Source organism: Electrona antarctica (genome assembly GCF_951216825.1).
Source record: "Electrona antarctica genome assembly, chromosome: 10".
Taxonomy (NCBI): Eukaryota; Metazoa; Chordata; class Actinopteri; order Myctophiformes; family Myctophidae; genus Electrona; species Electrona antarctica.
In genome coordinates, this window is record NC_136791.1 from 47,570,619 (window position 1) to 47,586,695 (window position 16,077).

Genomic DNA, 16,077 nt, shown 5'->3' on the forward strand with positions numbered 1-16,077 from the left:
ATTTCAAGCATTCTGTTATACTTTAGCTATTGAAAAATAGCAGATCTACAAGCTCATAGCGCACCACCGAGTGGCGCGCTATGAGCTTGTAGGTCTGCTATTTTTGAAAAATGGTAAAAATGCGGCACAAATCTTTGAATTGGTATATGTTCTTTCAGAAATGCAGGAGGGATAGAGAGCTGCTCTGACACACTGTATAGCAGGGAGAGAACACTCACTACAGGGCAATTCATAATTGGAGACTGGAGGGCTGCGCAGGGATAGGGAACTACACAGGGAAAAAGCTATTTATAAATTAAATAACGTTAAAATGCTGAGAATGCGAGGTTGAAAAGTTGTATTTTCAAAATGCACTTTAAATCAAAAAATCGATTTTTGTAATTAGTAGATCTGTTTTATGAAAAGAAAAATATACTGTATAGTGTTCTGCATCGCCACTTCTGCTGTTAAGGTGGCTATAAGGCGAGGGCAGACAATGAGATATAAACGAAGACAAAACAAACGGCTCCACAACAAAGCTTTGTAGCTGTAAAATTCAGAGCCTTTATCACTGGATGTTGAACAAAGCATTCACTTGGCAGGGAATTAAATAACGTACGATGGTTACAAAGACTATTTCTGCTCAGGAAAAAGGGGTGAAAAAACCCAACAACAACAATGCTAGAGACATATTTTTAAGGGAATAATAATTCTTTAGAAAAAACATTCCAGCAATATCTGGCAAATGCAACAGAGGCCCCTGGGAGTATGTGTTTGTAATTCCTACTGTTCTCTGTTTAAGTTATTTTTGTACATTCTAATTCCACAACAACTCTGTATCACATTAACGATGCAGCATCTCTATTCTTAGAGTAAAAAAAAAAAAGAAAGAAAAGGAAAAAAAAGAAAAAGAAAGGAGAACATAAACTGAATATTTACAAGTAGCTCCAGTTGTTCCACGGTGCGTGCCAAGTACGCTAAACTTTACGGCCCTGTTTTGTGCAATAAAAAAACCTGGCCTTGTGTGTTTGTGTGTGCGCTCGCGTACTACCAAACGAAGGACAGTTGGGAGTTTTTTAGCCTTCCCCTCCTCTCCTCTCGTGGGCGAGCAGCCATTGTTTCAAATGGTCGCCCTTGCCGCCCATGTATGCCCCACTCCGTCCGCTGCTGGAGATGACTCTGTGGCAAGGGATGAGGAGCGGGACCTGGAAATTGGGGAGAGAGTAATTACAGAATGCCATGAGTGGGGACGGAAAATGATACAGTCGGCCACTCGAAAGCGCGTTTGAGTGGCCAGGAAGACACAGAGCATATGCTTTATGCGGTGTCTGTTTATTTCTAAATGGACAAATGTTCATTGTCACTTAAACAAGAAAAAGTTAGCAACAGAAAGGCAGAAAGACTGGAAGTGGTAACAGTTCACAACTTCACACACAACACAATGTAATGTTTGGCATAATGTTTCTAATGTAAAACAGAGACAAAGTGCTAGTTTTAGTAAATAAACACTACATCCTAATTATGAAACTTGAATAAAAAAACTTCTGCATCAAAATAAGACAAATTCTTTAAGCCTCACTGATTTTTGTTGACAGCAGCAACCCAAATGTTTGAGGCTGATACTAGACGACATGCATTATGCATAGAGAGAATCCCACATTTACCACATAAATGTAATGTCGTACAAGCGGACCACAATGTTTGAAATCATGAATCTGCATTTTTTCTTTCTGGAAGAAAAAAAATGCCATGCAAGCAGTTGTCTGGTTTGATCGTGAACAAATCCACATTGGAGGGTGACTGTTTGGTCTTTGGGTATAAATGTTTCTTTTTTTTTACACTTTAACCCATTTTGAGCGGGAAGCCCTTTTGGTGTTTTAAACATTATGTTATAATTTAGCTATTGAAAAATAGCAGATCTACAAGCTCATAGCGCGCCACCGAGTGGCGTGCTACGAGCTTGTAGGTCTGCTATTTTTTTTAAATCGTGAAAATGTGCCTGAAATCTTTGAATATATGTTCTTTCAGAGCGAGTTTTTAACTCAAATCTTTGCTACCGAGAGGGTCCCTCGAACTACATATTTTCAGATGGGGGGGTCAGCGGCCAATGTCATAATTATATTTGGGGTTTCTTGACATGAATATGTTTGAGAACAACTGACATAGAATTTTTTTTTTTAATTTCGACGTCAGGCCTAAATGGCTTAATAGTGTAAAGGAAAGCAGCAATCAAAAATTAATGGGCAAAAACACCAGCAGGATGAATAATCAAACGAGAGGGTGTCAACATTAAGATCTGATAACCCTGTGATCATTAAAAGAGGAGGAAGTCGCTGGAGCGTTTACTCTTGTTACAGACGACTGCCAGGGGGGTCCGGAGTTCTTTGTAAACTAAATGGCTGGAGAAGGATTAAACAAGCAAGCTGAAAACACTTCCATCGTTTTTGAATACGGGGGCAACAATAGTGGCAATTTGGGGCTCGAGTTACAGCATTTATTAATTTCCAGAGCGTAACATAATGTTCCCTTTCCTGATCGTACATTCAAATGCACGTCATGAGGGCAAAAAACATTACCAATGCCCCCAACCATCCTCCTACTGTACCATTGTACTGCAACTATCCTGTTCCAGTTTCATTTTATTAGTCGAGTCTTTTCGATTGATTGGTGCCGTGACTTGATCACTGTGCCTCTGGCCCTTTTTACAACGTCTGGACATCCAGCGCGTTTCGGTTCAAATCCATCATTAAACCCTCTCCCGTATCAACAGCAATAAAACTTTCCGAGCCCCAGATTAACCCATATTGGGCGGGAACCCCTTTTGGTGTTTTAAACATTATGTTATAATTTAGCTATTGAAAAATAGCAGATCTACAAGCTCATAGTGGCGCGCTATTTTTGAAAAATCGTGAAAATGTGCCTCAAATTTGGAATATTTTTTTTTCAGAACAAACGTTTTTAACTCAAATCTTTGCTTCTGGGGAGGTCCCTGGAACAACATATTTTCAGATGGGGGTCGGAGGCCAATTACAGATCATTTTTGGGGTCCTTGACATGAAATATTGAGTGATATAGGCCTAGAAACAAAGGTATGTCAGGATTTAGAAGACATTCTTTTCAGGCCTAAATGGGTTAACCTTGCAGACAGAGAAATACTGCTCCAGTATTCAGATCAATACTGTTCCCCGGGTTTGGAGGGAGAGCATGGGTACCCTCAAGGCCTTCGGATCTGCCTCTTCACTTGGGGCGGAGGGGGGGGGGGGGGGGGGGGCAGGAGCCCTCATGCACCAGGGCTTATCAATACTCAAATCCTGGTGAAAAAAAAAAAGTGCCACAGTAGAGGCTGAGGATCGATCCGGCACACTGAGCTTTTCACAGCTGAAGCCCGAGTGGACTGGCGCTGCTGACAAGTAATTGACACTGACAATCTGACTCTGGATCAGCCCCTCCCACCACCATCACCACCACCACCACTACCACTACCCAATGAATGGAAAGAAACGTCAGTAAGAAGTGGGCATGTTTAGACGTCCCTCTCGAAGCGAACGGTCACTGGTTGATGTAAAACGCATCAAGTAGAAAGTGATGACTGCGTTATAAAAAAATGAGCACATTTCGATGCAGAAATTGCTGTTTTTACTATAAGTCCAGTCAATTCAAACTTTTACTTGTATGGCAACATTTCATGCACACACAGAAACCCCCTTGTGCTTTACATGAAACGCATACATAAAAATACACTGCCATTATTATTAATAATTTCCATGTATTATACAGTCTGTTTATTCTGAGATATTAAAGTGTTTATTTAACCCATTCTGGGCGGGAACCCCTTTTGGTGTTTTAACTAAGCATTATGTTATACTTACTGGCTATTGAAAAATAGCAGATCTACAAGCTCATAGCGCGCCACCGAGTGGCGCGCTACGAGCTTGTAGGTCTGCTATTTTCGTAAATCGTAAAAATGCGGCACAAATCTTTGAATATATATTCTTTCAGAGCGAACGTTTTTAACTCAAATCTTCCCTCCCTGGAACAACATATTTTCAGATGGGGGTCGGCGTCCAATTACATATAATTTTTGGGGTTCTTGACAATTGACATGAAATATTGAGAACTTACCACTGATATAGAAACATGAGGTTTCTCAGAAAAAAAGACAATTTATAAATTTCGACGTCAGGCCTAAATGCGTTAAAACACACACACATGTATTACCAAGGGAAGCACACACAGCACTGTAGGGACACGTGGAAAGTTCACTTTGCTTACACCACGGCAAAACATTAAGCACACGATTGTGTACGGGAGGTCTAGGGACTAGTACCTCTGTGTTTCCACCTCTTTATAAAGTACTGTATGCCGCTTCCAGCCCTGTACAAGCACTGTTCTTTTCCTACATGTGCATAATGTACAGTATTTGTTTTGTACATACAAAGTACTATCTGGTTCTATCTCTAGCATAAAGCACTGTGTCTGTACCAGAAATGAGTCACTGTCAGTTAGGCTGCGGCTACACTGGCTATAGTCTCACGTGGTCAGTCAGTTAGGCTGTGGCATCTCACGTGGTCAGACACATTATTTTACGTCATCAATAACTGAGACGTTAGATATATATATTGTCTGACTACCGTGAGACTAGGCTGTGGCATGGTTTTTTTTAAGTGGTGCAACCACTTCCTTAAGTGACTTTGTGTGTGTGGGTGGGTGGCTGGCTGGGTGCGTCTGAGCACGAAAACAGCCTGGTTGTTTTTCACCATAGTACAGTGACAGTACAGTACAGTACAGTGGAGGGTGCAGTAGAGGGACCCCTCACGGTAACTGTCATTTCTCAACCGTTTCGGACGCAGGGCGGCTCGCCGGAATCAGGCCGGCACCCTGGGTGTGTTCCTGTGGGTCTGGAACTCAACCCCTGGGGACCCCCACATGGAGTTGCACCACTTACTTCACACGGGTGTGATTTTTCTTTTTATCCCACGAATTTACAACCCAGTTTTTTCTCCCAGTGTCAATTATCTAATCCTGGGTGCTACAACTCATCTGCCAACCTGGGGGACTGCGGACTGACCTCATGCTTCCTTCTATGCATGAGGAGTCCAAGCTACTTCTTTTCACCTGACAGGGAGGAGTTTCCCCCCCCGGACATAGCGTGTGGAAGGAACACGTAATTCCGACCAGTTCCTTTCCCCTCCATCAGGCGTCCCGGCTGTCCAGGGGGAGGTAGTTTTAGAGACCAGGATTACTGCAAGTTTTTTTGTGGGGGTACCTACCCTAGGGGACACGGGGAGAACATGCAAACTCCACACAGAAAGGCCCTTTCGCCAACCCCGCCTCGGGTATGGGCACTGATGACGCGGAGGAGGGAACACGCCCCCCAGCGCCCACGGCGGGAATCGAACCCAGGACCTTCTAGCTGTGAGGCGTCAGCACTACCAACTGTGCCACCGTGCCCCCGGCTGTGGCATGTTTAGTTAGATGAGGGAAAGAGAGCCATTGGTCCACAAAAAAGGTACAGTACCATCTATTCTGCTGTTTGGAAACACATTGGTTTCGAGGAGTCTGCTGAGGAACAACAAATACTGTGCAAGATGTATTACACAGTGGTGTCTCCATTAACACAATATGACCTGAGATCAGATTCTAAAAATGTCTTCTAAATCCTGACAGTTTTCTGAAAAAGCTATGTTTCTATGTCAGTCGTTCTTCGATTTTTCAAAAATAGCAGACCTACAATAGCAGACCTATGAGCTTGTAGATCTGCTATTTTTCAATAGCTATATTATAACATAATGCTAACACCAAAAGGGGTTCCCGCCCAAAATGGTTTAACACAATATGACCAATTTGTTTAATCATTGGAAATAAAAGGGCTGGGAAAAGTTTTCAAATGCATGATGTCACGGTCATTATATCTTTGCCATTGTTTTATTACAAAACCAAAGGATTTGACTCTTATGTAGTCGTATAATACAAATCTTGAACCATGAATATTTCATAATATTCCCTGGGGACATTGGTCTGGCCACACCTCAGTTTGAATTACATTTTGCTCACCCCAGATTTGTGGGTGACCAATCAAAGTGAGACTTTTTTTCTGTGATGTTAGAATCTGTGTTCCATCTCTGTATAAGGTGTCTGTTCCAGGCCTCATTCACACGTATCAAACACCAATCAAGGAAATGTTTGGTTGTTTTTTTTTTTTTTTTTTGGGCAACCACAATGCTTTTCCAATGGGAGTCACACGGTTTGACCAAACATGTGTTTGATTGCTGATTGCTGGCGCTGTTCTGCCCCTCCCGCCTCATCAAACAAAACATTTTGGTCAAACCATGTGACTCCCATTGGAAAAGCATTGTGGTGGCCTGAGGCTTCGTACACACATATCAGACGAACATGCTCTGTGCTGTCCGTGTTTCATGGCCGCCTCAAAAAACAGTTGTGTGTGATGGGGGAGGGGGGGCAATCAAACACAAGTGTTTGGTCAAACCACGTGACTTCCATTGGAAAAGCATTCCCCAATGCTTTTCCAATGGAAGTCACGTGGCCATGAAACACAGGCAGAGCACAGCACAAAAGCAAAGCAAAGCAAAGTTCATGGTTTACCCAGGGTGAATGGACTAAGCTCGAGATGCTTGTTTACAGCCAGGCCCTGCTCATAGAACATTTCATGGTAGGGGTTCAATGCCTTGCTCAAGGGCACTTCAGCGGTGGTAATTTTAACGTGCCAGACCTATACATTACATACGGTGGGTGAAGTGCTCTGTTCAGAGGTGGAAAGTACATTTACTCAAGTACTCTACTTAAGTACAATTTTGAGGTATTTTTTACTTTACTGGAGTATTTCCAATTTTCAATACATTTACTTCTACTCCACTACATTCCATCTTAAGAGATAAATATTGTCTTTTACTAGACTCAAATTAATTGATTATTATTACAAAAACACATGAACCACTTCAGCCCTATATATTTCGGCCATACAGTTCTAATGCTTAACACGCTTTACCCGTATTTTAATCACATATTCTACGCTGCCGAGATTGTTTTATTACCTTTGCAGCATAACGCCGAAGTATTTGCACTTTTGATCCGTGAAAAAAACGCTAGTAAACACTCCCAGCATTTGTTATTGAGCCGACAAAAAAGCCACTTCCTTGATCCGGGTCACAGACAAAGAGCAAAGCGAGCCAAGATTGTCTCTCCCCTCTCGTTCACTTGCATTGGGCTCAATTTCCCAGAAGCCCTAGCAGCCCAGAGCATGGGTTGATTTCCGGTTTCGTCATCAGAACATGACGTGAACATGACACATAAAACAAAAGGCGGGTTTAGCGTATTAAGCAGAGGTCGATCGTTTGATTAAACAATTTAAAGCCCTCAAAGTGTTAAAATATATATATATAATAAAAATAGATCTACAAGCTCACAATTCACCACAATGCGACTCACTGTGAGCTTGTAGATCTGCTATTTATGGATTTGTAATGGGACATTCTGCATAATGAGTACTTTCTACTTTTTGTACTTTCAATTCATTTTGAAAACCAATACTTTTGTACTTTTCCGGAATTTTATAGTATTTCTACATTGCAGATCGCCACAGTATTGACACTTCAGTAAAAGAATGTCAGTACTTTTTCTACCACTGGCTCTGTTATACCTGTGCACAAAGTACTGAATCGGTACCGTATACATATACAGGTATTGTGCTCTGCCTCACACACAGCACACCGGTGGTACAGATAGCACTACAATTTAGGCATTTTTTTAATAACATCACATATATAAAATGCATTTATCATGAAACATGCGTACCCGGTAAGCTAAGAACGTAACTAGAACATATCTATATAATGACACTATACATATAAACTATACATACTATACTATGCTATACATATGTACTATGAAGTGCTATGACTATATACAATGCAATTATTGTGCTGTCTACATGACATGCTATAAGTCTGTTTCAAATGCTATCTAAGTCTAAAAAGTGCTATCTAAGGGGGTAGGGTGCTATGGGCCATGATGGAGTCTGAAAAGGTGGGTTTACAGTACACGGGCGGAGCTAATCTGGCTCTGATCAAATGCTCTGATCAAAAGGCCTTCCATTTGGTACATACTGAAGGAATCATGGGCAAAAGGAAAAAGGGGGCAGAGACCCACCACGACGACAACATACAGAAAGAGGTGGAAAGGGATGGGCAGGAGGTCGTAGTGCATATTCTCACTTCTCACAGATTGGTTTATGCGAGAGGAACGTTTCACAGTGACATTTCTGTGAAAATGTACTAATTATAGCATGGATTATCATACCCAAAATATTCAATGACCCAATATTAAATGTTTGAGTGCATCCATAGTGGGGTTAATGGGGACTAGATGCTTCAACAGTGGGACTTACAGATATTAGGCATTCATCATAATCTAATAACAGTTTAACATATGGTACTGGTCTAGATCAATAGATTATTTACGTTGTATAAGCAATGCAAATATAGACATTTTACCACTTGAAAAATCCACAGCACCTTGTGTTTTGTGGTGAAATACTGTGTAATGTGGAAATCGAAAATAGAAATACATGAAAGTATCTCTCTAATTCTCTATCTCTAATGTCCTTTTTTGCAACTACATTTTGTATTGCTTTATTGAATACATCTTTTTGTATGTGTGTGTGTACACGTCGTGAGGTTAAAGGTCAAACAAAGTCCCCGATTAAATTCAAACCACATATCCAAAAATGTAAATTAACCCATTCTGGGCGGGAACCCCTTTTGGTGTTAGCATTATGTTATGCTTTAGCTATTGAAAAATAACAGATCTACAAGCTCATAGCTTGTAGGTCTGCTATTTCTGAAAAATCGAAGAACCACTGACATAGAAACATAGCTTTTTCAGAAAACTGTCAGGATGTAGAAGACATTTTTAGAATCTGATCTCAGGTCAAAATGGGATAAAATAATAAAAGATGAAATTAAATAAAAAGCTCCTTCTTCTTCTGCTCCCTTGTTGACAAAACAAAGTAAGCGAGAGAGAGAGAGAGAGAGAGAGAGAGGCCTTGTTGTCAATCAAACGTCAACCCTGTAAAACTCACCGGGTTCCTCCTCATGGCCCCGCCCACAGCGCGCACTGCCCTGGGGTTTCCCGCCATCTCCGCCAGCCGCTTGTACGAGACCGTCTCTCCGCACTTCACACGCCTCTGAAGTATGTGCAGCACGCGGCTGGTGAACGCGTCTACGCCAGGCAGAGAGAGAGAGCGGAGGACAGAGAGAGGAGGGAGGGAGGGAGGGGTGGAGGTTGGGGTGGGGTGGGGTGGGGGGGGTCGACGGGGGGTATGGAAAGAGACGGAGAGAGACAGAACCTCATTTAACCCCTTCTGGGCGGGAACCCCTTTTGGTGTTAGCATTAGGTTATGCTTTAGCTATTGAAAAATAGCAGATCTACAAGCTCATAGCGCGCCACCGAGTGGCGCGCTACGAGCTTGTAGATCTGCTATTTTTGAAAAATCGAAGAACGACTGACATAGAAACATAGCTTTTTCAGAAAACTGTCAGGATGTAGAAGACATTTTTAGAATCTGATCTCAGGTCAAAATGGGTTAATCAATCACACCGAGACAGCTGATGGAGGAGCTGATGACAAGACCTGTCAAGTTACAATGTGGACGTCGACGCACGCTCCAAAAATATATAAATATATACTGTATATACTGTATGTGTACTGTATGTACGGTATGGTATTTTCAAACAGGAGCCAAAAGTTTTTACGCAGCGTTTTCGTTTTAGTCAATAGGCCCGAACATGCGTTTGTTCCTCACAGGTACTGCTGTATTACTGTACTCAGTACAGTAATACACTGTACTGTACTGTACTGTACTGTATGTCCTGTGAAGACAATGTCTTCTATGTTGTTTATTAATTTTTGTGGCCAAGGTCAAACTCTTTGTCAGAACGTAGATTAACCCGAGCTCATCCCGATCTGTTCCCTATTTTTAGAATAGTCATTAACCCATTTTGAGCGGGAACCCCTTTTGGTGTTTTAACTATTGAAAAATAGCAGATCTACAAGCTCATTGCAGCTCTGCTATTTTTGAAAATGTGTGAAAATGTGCCTCAAATCTTTGAATATATATTACAGACTTACAGAGTGAACATTTTAACTCATATCTTTGCTTCTGTGGGGTCCCTGGAAGAACATATTTTCAGATGGGGGGGCGGAGGCATATTACATACAATTTTTGGGGTTCTTGACATGAAATATTGAGCACCACTGATACAGAAACATAAGGTTTTTCAGAAAACTGTCAGGATTTTGAAGACATTTTTTTAATTTCGACGTCAGGCCTAAATGGGTTAAACATGTAAATACATAATACCATTACCCAGTTTGACCTCAGAAGTAGCTTTTAACACGATACAGTATTAGCTGATGTGGAGGAAATCATTCCGAAAGCAGAAAAATCTAGGTTATGCTTCGAGAGGTCAAAGCTAAAATTAAAAAAGTTCGCTCATTCATTTAAAAGGATTAAGAGGGGCCAAAAAGACTGCGAATCTGCTCCAGATTTTTAATAATAATAATTTGAATGTTGCATACCATTTGTGGCAGCGGGATGACTTTGAGGTTAATCAGACCAATTTGTCCTTTTAATTGCTTTCTATTCAGAGTCGATTCATTATATCATCTTCACTTAATCCATTGTAGGCGGGAACCCCTTTTGGTGTAAGCATTATGTTATGCTTTCGCTATTGAAAAATAGCAGATCTACAAGCTCATAGCGCGCCACCGAGTGGCGCGCTACGAGCTTGTAGGTCTGCTATTTTTGAAAAATCGTGAAAATGTCCTGAAATCTTTGAATATATGTTCTTTCAGAGCGAGTTTTTAACTCAAATCTTTGCTACTGAGAGGGTCCCTGGAACTACATATTTTCAGATGGGGGTCAGCGGCCAATGTCATATATATTTGGGGTTCCTTGACATGAATATGTTTGAGAACAACTGACATAGAAACATGGGTTTTTAATAAAACTGTCAGGATTTAGAAGACTTTTTTATTTTATTTCGACGTCAGGCCTAAATGGGTTAAATGGCGGAATTCTTCAAATCAGCTCCAGCTTAACCCGCCACATTAACGGCTCTGATTTCATTAGCACTTTAGCTGCGCTGTTATCTTATTCAGGATTACCAGAAAGTGACTGAGGAGGCATGTATTTGTACAGCTCCGACTGTTACTACCGACTGAGAAGACACAGCGTGCGTATGAAAGCGACATCATATCGGAAAAACCTCAGAAGCTACACACAGTTGTGAAGTTGTGCAGCGACAGCGAGTGAACAACACTTCGTCGCACGGCGAACAAGACAGGGGGAACAATAGTCTAGTTATTTGGGGGGGTGGGTGGGGGGGGGGGGGTTGGGGGGAGCTAGGGGTGGAATTCTTCTAGTCTATACATACGTACTCGGTCATAAAAATTCAATTAGTGATCTCCCATTCTCTCTCATTTTTATGTGGTCTAAAAGAGCACATGACAAGTGATCTATGTGAAATCCTTTCTAAATTGGCATTGTGTGAAAACATGTCACACACCCCTGACTGTCTCACCGCAGAGTGAACATCCTTTGGCTCCCCAGGCTCCCCCATCGCTAGCTACCTTATAGTCACTCTCCGCTACACAAAGCCTACGCCGAACAAGGCAATTTGCCTAAACTGGGGGGAATAAGTGTAAAACCTAAAGGGGATACATTTGATTGATGCGCACCCATGTGAGTTCTTTGTCTTGAACAAGGCCCGTAGGTACTGTTTAATAATTTTTCAGGTAATAATCACGCTGTCAACGGGATGACGGGCTCTTACGCAGACAGACTTAATGTTATGAGGAGATAAGATACACCACCATGGAATTTCTTTTATGCATTATTCCTCCTCATAACGCATGGATTTGGACCACATGATGCGTGTGTGTGGTACACATATTGATATCTCTCTGGCGTGGCGGTGGGTAAATGACAACATGGCCCAGTCTATGGTTATGACAAATCCCCATTGATGCGAACATTATTGACAAGCGGCGAAAGTCAATGTCACGCCAAACAAGACAGCGGTTTTACCCACAAAGCAGGCTGAGCGGCTACAGGAGTATTATGTATACCTTATTACACCAGTGGTTCTCGACCTTTTCTGGATGGCGGCCCAATTGGAAATCTCAAAAGCGTTCGCGGCCCACCCCACCAGACCACGGCGGCTGAAATGGGTGAGCTGACTGGGTTTAGGTTAAAGGAGAATTCCATGCTAGAAGTCTTTCTTACCTTTCTTTGTAGTTGTTACGTCCCCACCAAAGAGGTCCAGGTGTTATTTTGTGCAAAAGCTCCTTATTTCCCCTACCATAAGCCCTAAATGAATTGCATTGAATTGAATGGGGCTATGGGGTGTTGTGCTAATTTGCTTATTTCCATCGCTCAAAATTATTATTTTTTTGTATATCCTCTCTTCATAATGTAAATAATATCCCAAGCGGCACACTTTACTACTTATTTAGATGGAAATAAGCGAATTAGCACAACACCCCATAGCCCCATTCAATTCAATGCAATTCATTGAGGGCTTATGGTAGGGGAAATAGCCAATAAGGAGTTTTTGCACAAAAAAACACCTGGACCTCTTTCGTGGGGACGTAACGACTACAAAGAAAGGTAAGAAAGCCTTCTAGCATGGAATTCTCCTTTAACTGGGCTGTGTGCGTTTTCAGTTTATTTGAATGATGAATCAATGGATTTAGACTTCAGCTTGGATCGATATACTTTAAGTTCCTATTCATCACAGTGAAAAGTCATTTTTCAAGGTTTCAACGAAAACATATCACGAAGGTTTTTAATTTGTACTTTTTTATATACAGTATTAACCCATTCTGGACGGGAACCCCTTTTGGTGTTATAATTTAGCTATTGAAAAATAGCAGATCTACAAGCTCATAGCGCGTCACCGAGTGGCACGCTACGAGCTTGTGGGTCTGCTATTTTTGAAAAATCGTGAAAATGTGGCGCAAATTTGGAATATATATTTTTTTGTTTAACTCAAATCTTTGCTTCTGGGTGGTTCCTGGAACAACATATTTTCAGATGTTGTCTGGCGGCCAATTACATAATAATGTTTGGGATTTAGAAGACATTTTTTAAATTTCGACATCAGGTCAAAATGGCTTAAGTGTTTAGTTAATCATTTGGTGGCCCACTAGCAATATCCTCACGGGCCAGCAGTGGGTCCCAGGCCACAGGTTGAGAACCGCTGCCTTATACACCCAAGCCGGAGAAGCGGTTGCGTCTCTCAGAAGGACGTGGCCCACTAAATAAAAGGTCTAAAAGTGTCTGTGGTTTTATCCACAAGTCCAGGGGTTAAAGAACTTTGCCCCCCAGCCGCATCGGAGGCAGAGATTCCACGCGGGTCACTTGAGGTGACCAGCAATGATTTGGAGAGGCGCTCCCCGAGCCCCATACTTCATAAAGGGCTTAATACGGTGTGTCTGGGGGTCAGGACCCTCTTTAGATAGGGGTGCAGTGATGTCAATTGTTTAAATAAAAGTTGAGAGGTACCACTTACAGGTTTACAGACGTCCCATAATTATGTCACAGGTCATTACCTTACCACCAGGCCAGGTGACAGGGCCATTGGAGGAGCCAGATTGAACCAGAGCACAATCGATGAGCAGGAATGGATATGATATTATATATAGAGAGAGCGAGAATTGTGTGTGTGTGTGTGCGTGTGTGTGTGTGTGTGTGTGTGCGTGTGTGTGTGTGCGTGTGTGTGAATAATATATATGCGCATACATACTTATACATACATATATAGTAGCTTAACCCATTTTGAGCGGGAACCCCTTTTGGTGGTTACATACATTATGTTATAATTTAGGTATTGAAAAATAGCAGACCTACAAGCTCATAGCGCGCCACCGAGTGGCGCGCTACGAGCTTGTAGGTCTGCTATTTTTGAAAAATCGTGAAATTATTTATTTCAGAAAACTGGAGGATTTAGAATATTTTTTTTAAATTTTGAGGTCAGGCCTAATCGGGTTAAAAATAAAAGAATACATTAAATTTGGCTGGCCTTCCTAATGATAGGAGGTGATCTGCAGCTGACAGTCACCTCGGCATGGGTTGTAAGAATAGAAAGACAATAGTAGAAATCATCCGCCCTCATTATCCTTTGTCTCTAATGGGCGCCGGGAAGACTTTGACTCCCCAGTCAAAGTGTCTCTCGAGTCTTGAGGGGATCCATACTTTTGAAGGCTGACAGGGTAGGGTGCTGATGATGATTCTCTGATTATATTCGATATTCCGAAAACGTTCATTTCCCTAATTCCTTCTCCACATCACAGGGGCGAGTTCCATGGTGAGCAGCGTCTCATCTCACCCTGCAACCGTGCACAGAGGGAGGCACAGGGATCCTGCAAGAATCTAGTCATTTGGGGCTTTGAAGAAGAGCACCCCCTCCCCGCCCACCCCCTTCATGCCCCCCCCTCACACGTTCTCCCTGTGCCGCTTACCGAGACTAAGATCCTCTCGTCTGTTACATATGGATGTATAATTAATGAGATAAGAATATGCATTGCTTTAAGAGTGCGCGATGGCGTCTGTGTTTTTTTTTATTTTTCGGGGAGGTGAATGTGTGGGGCGTATGTGCACGCATACGGGGCACATACAAACCCACACGCACACGCACACACACAGCTCGTGCTCATGCACGCGCGTGTATGCGCGCTAGCACCTCTGCTCTAACACCGTCGACCAAAGTTGCATTTGATGTTGCGTAGTGTGACAGTCAGGGGGGGGTATATAAAAAAGTGTGCCTCACATCTCCTTTCATGTCACCTCCACATGCCCAGGTATACGGTATGACAGCTAATATGAAAAGTGGCTTGTTTTGTAAATAAACATGGCAACACTTCAAGTGAAGGTCACAACTCAATATTACATGACAACCGTTGTGCGAGAGCTGCGACACGCCAGGTTCTCCCACAAGATAACTGAGCAAACAATAGTTGGTTGTCATATAGATTGTAATGACCTGATTACATTTTTTCCCCCCTACCTTCCCCCGGCATGCACACACTGTGCAGCATGACTAGAGTGACTGGGAATTTGTACATTATTAACGTATTTAGGCCTGACGTCGAAATTAAAAAAATGTCTTCTAAATCCTGACAGTTTTCTGAAATACCTCATGTTTCTGTATCAGTGGTTTTCAAACATATTCATGTCAAGGACCCCAAATATATGACATTGGCCGCCGACCCCCATCTGAAAATATGTTGTTCCAGGGACCCCCCCCAGAAGCAAAGATTTGAGTTAAAAACTCGCTCTGTAACAATATATATTCAAAGATTTCAGGCACATTTTCACGATTTTTCAAAAATAGCAGACCTACAAGCTCGTAGCGCGCCACTCGGTGGCGCGCTACGAGCTTGTAGATCTGCTATTTTTCAATAGCTAAAGTATAACATAATGCTTAGTTAAAACACCAAAAGGGGTTCCCGCCCAGACTGGGTTAAGTGCAATGCTCAATCCGTAGCATTTGTGAATCAACAACAAACATAAAAAAAACGGAATCTGTTGTCTATCCCTCAAAAGATGAATACTCCTGTTGTGCACATTTAACATTTTTACACCGGCGTTGGTCTGTGGTTTAGACTACTGAGAGCAATCCAAGCTTAAACCCTAGTATTTACCGATCCCCAAAACAACAGGCGAGGAGGGAGAGGGAGAGTAGTACCGCGGCACAATCACCTATTCAGATCAGGTACTAATGAAGAATTCCATCTATCCTGAAATTTAATTAAAACCCAAAAGACTTCAGATGAGATGCGATTTGAAAAGAGCCCGGGGCTGGTACACAAGCACTTGGTGGTGAAGGGAATCACACTGTAAGTTGATATCGTAATTGGTCCTGATGTATTTCTGCATTGCCTCTGCGTGGGAGCGGGGGGACCCATAGCTAGTATACTGGGGTCTCAATGGAGTACCTGCTCATTGAAAATGCCATCACTCAAGCACCGCAGATCTGCATGAAATTAGAGCGCAACTAAGGCCTGATTGCAGGGGAA

The 16,077-nt window shown here is 42.3% G+C and overlaps 1 protein-coding gene across 2 annotated transcripts in view; it reads right to left on the reverse strand.

Annotated features, from left to right (window-relative positions):
* Positions 1–534: 534 nt before the first annotated feature.
* The window catches only part of LOC306931279 (methylated-DNA--protein-cysteine methyltransferase-like), a 28,696-nt gene continuing 13,153 nt past the window's right edge, over positions 535–16,077 (reverse strand). For both annotated transcript variants that reach the window (XM_079512581.1, XM_079512582.1), the window contains 2 exons: positions 9,077–9,216; positions 535–1,184 (listed from right to left, as the gene is read on the reverse strand). In XM_079512581.1, coding sequence (XP_079368707.1) covers positions 1,027–1,184; positions 9,077–9,216 — 298 coding nt within the window. In that variant the 3' untranslated portion in view covers positions 535–1,026. The remainder of the gene's footprint in view (positions 1,185–9,076; positions 9,217–16,077) is intronic.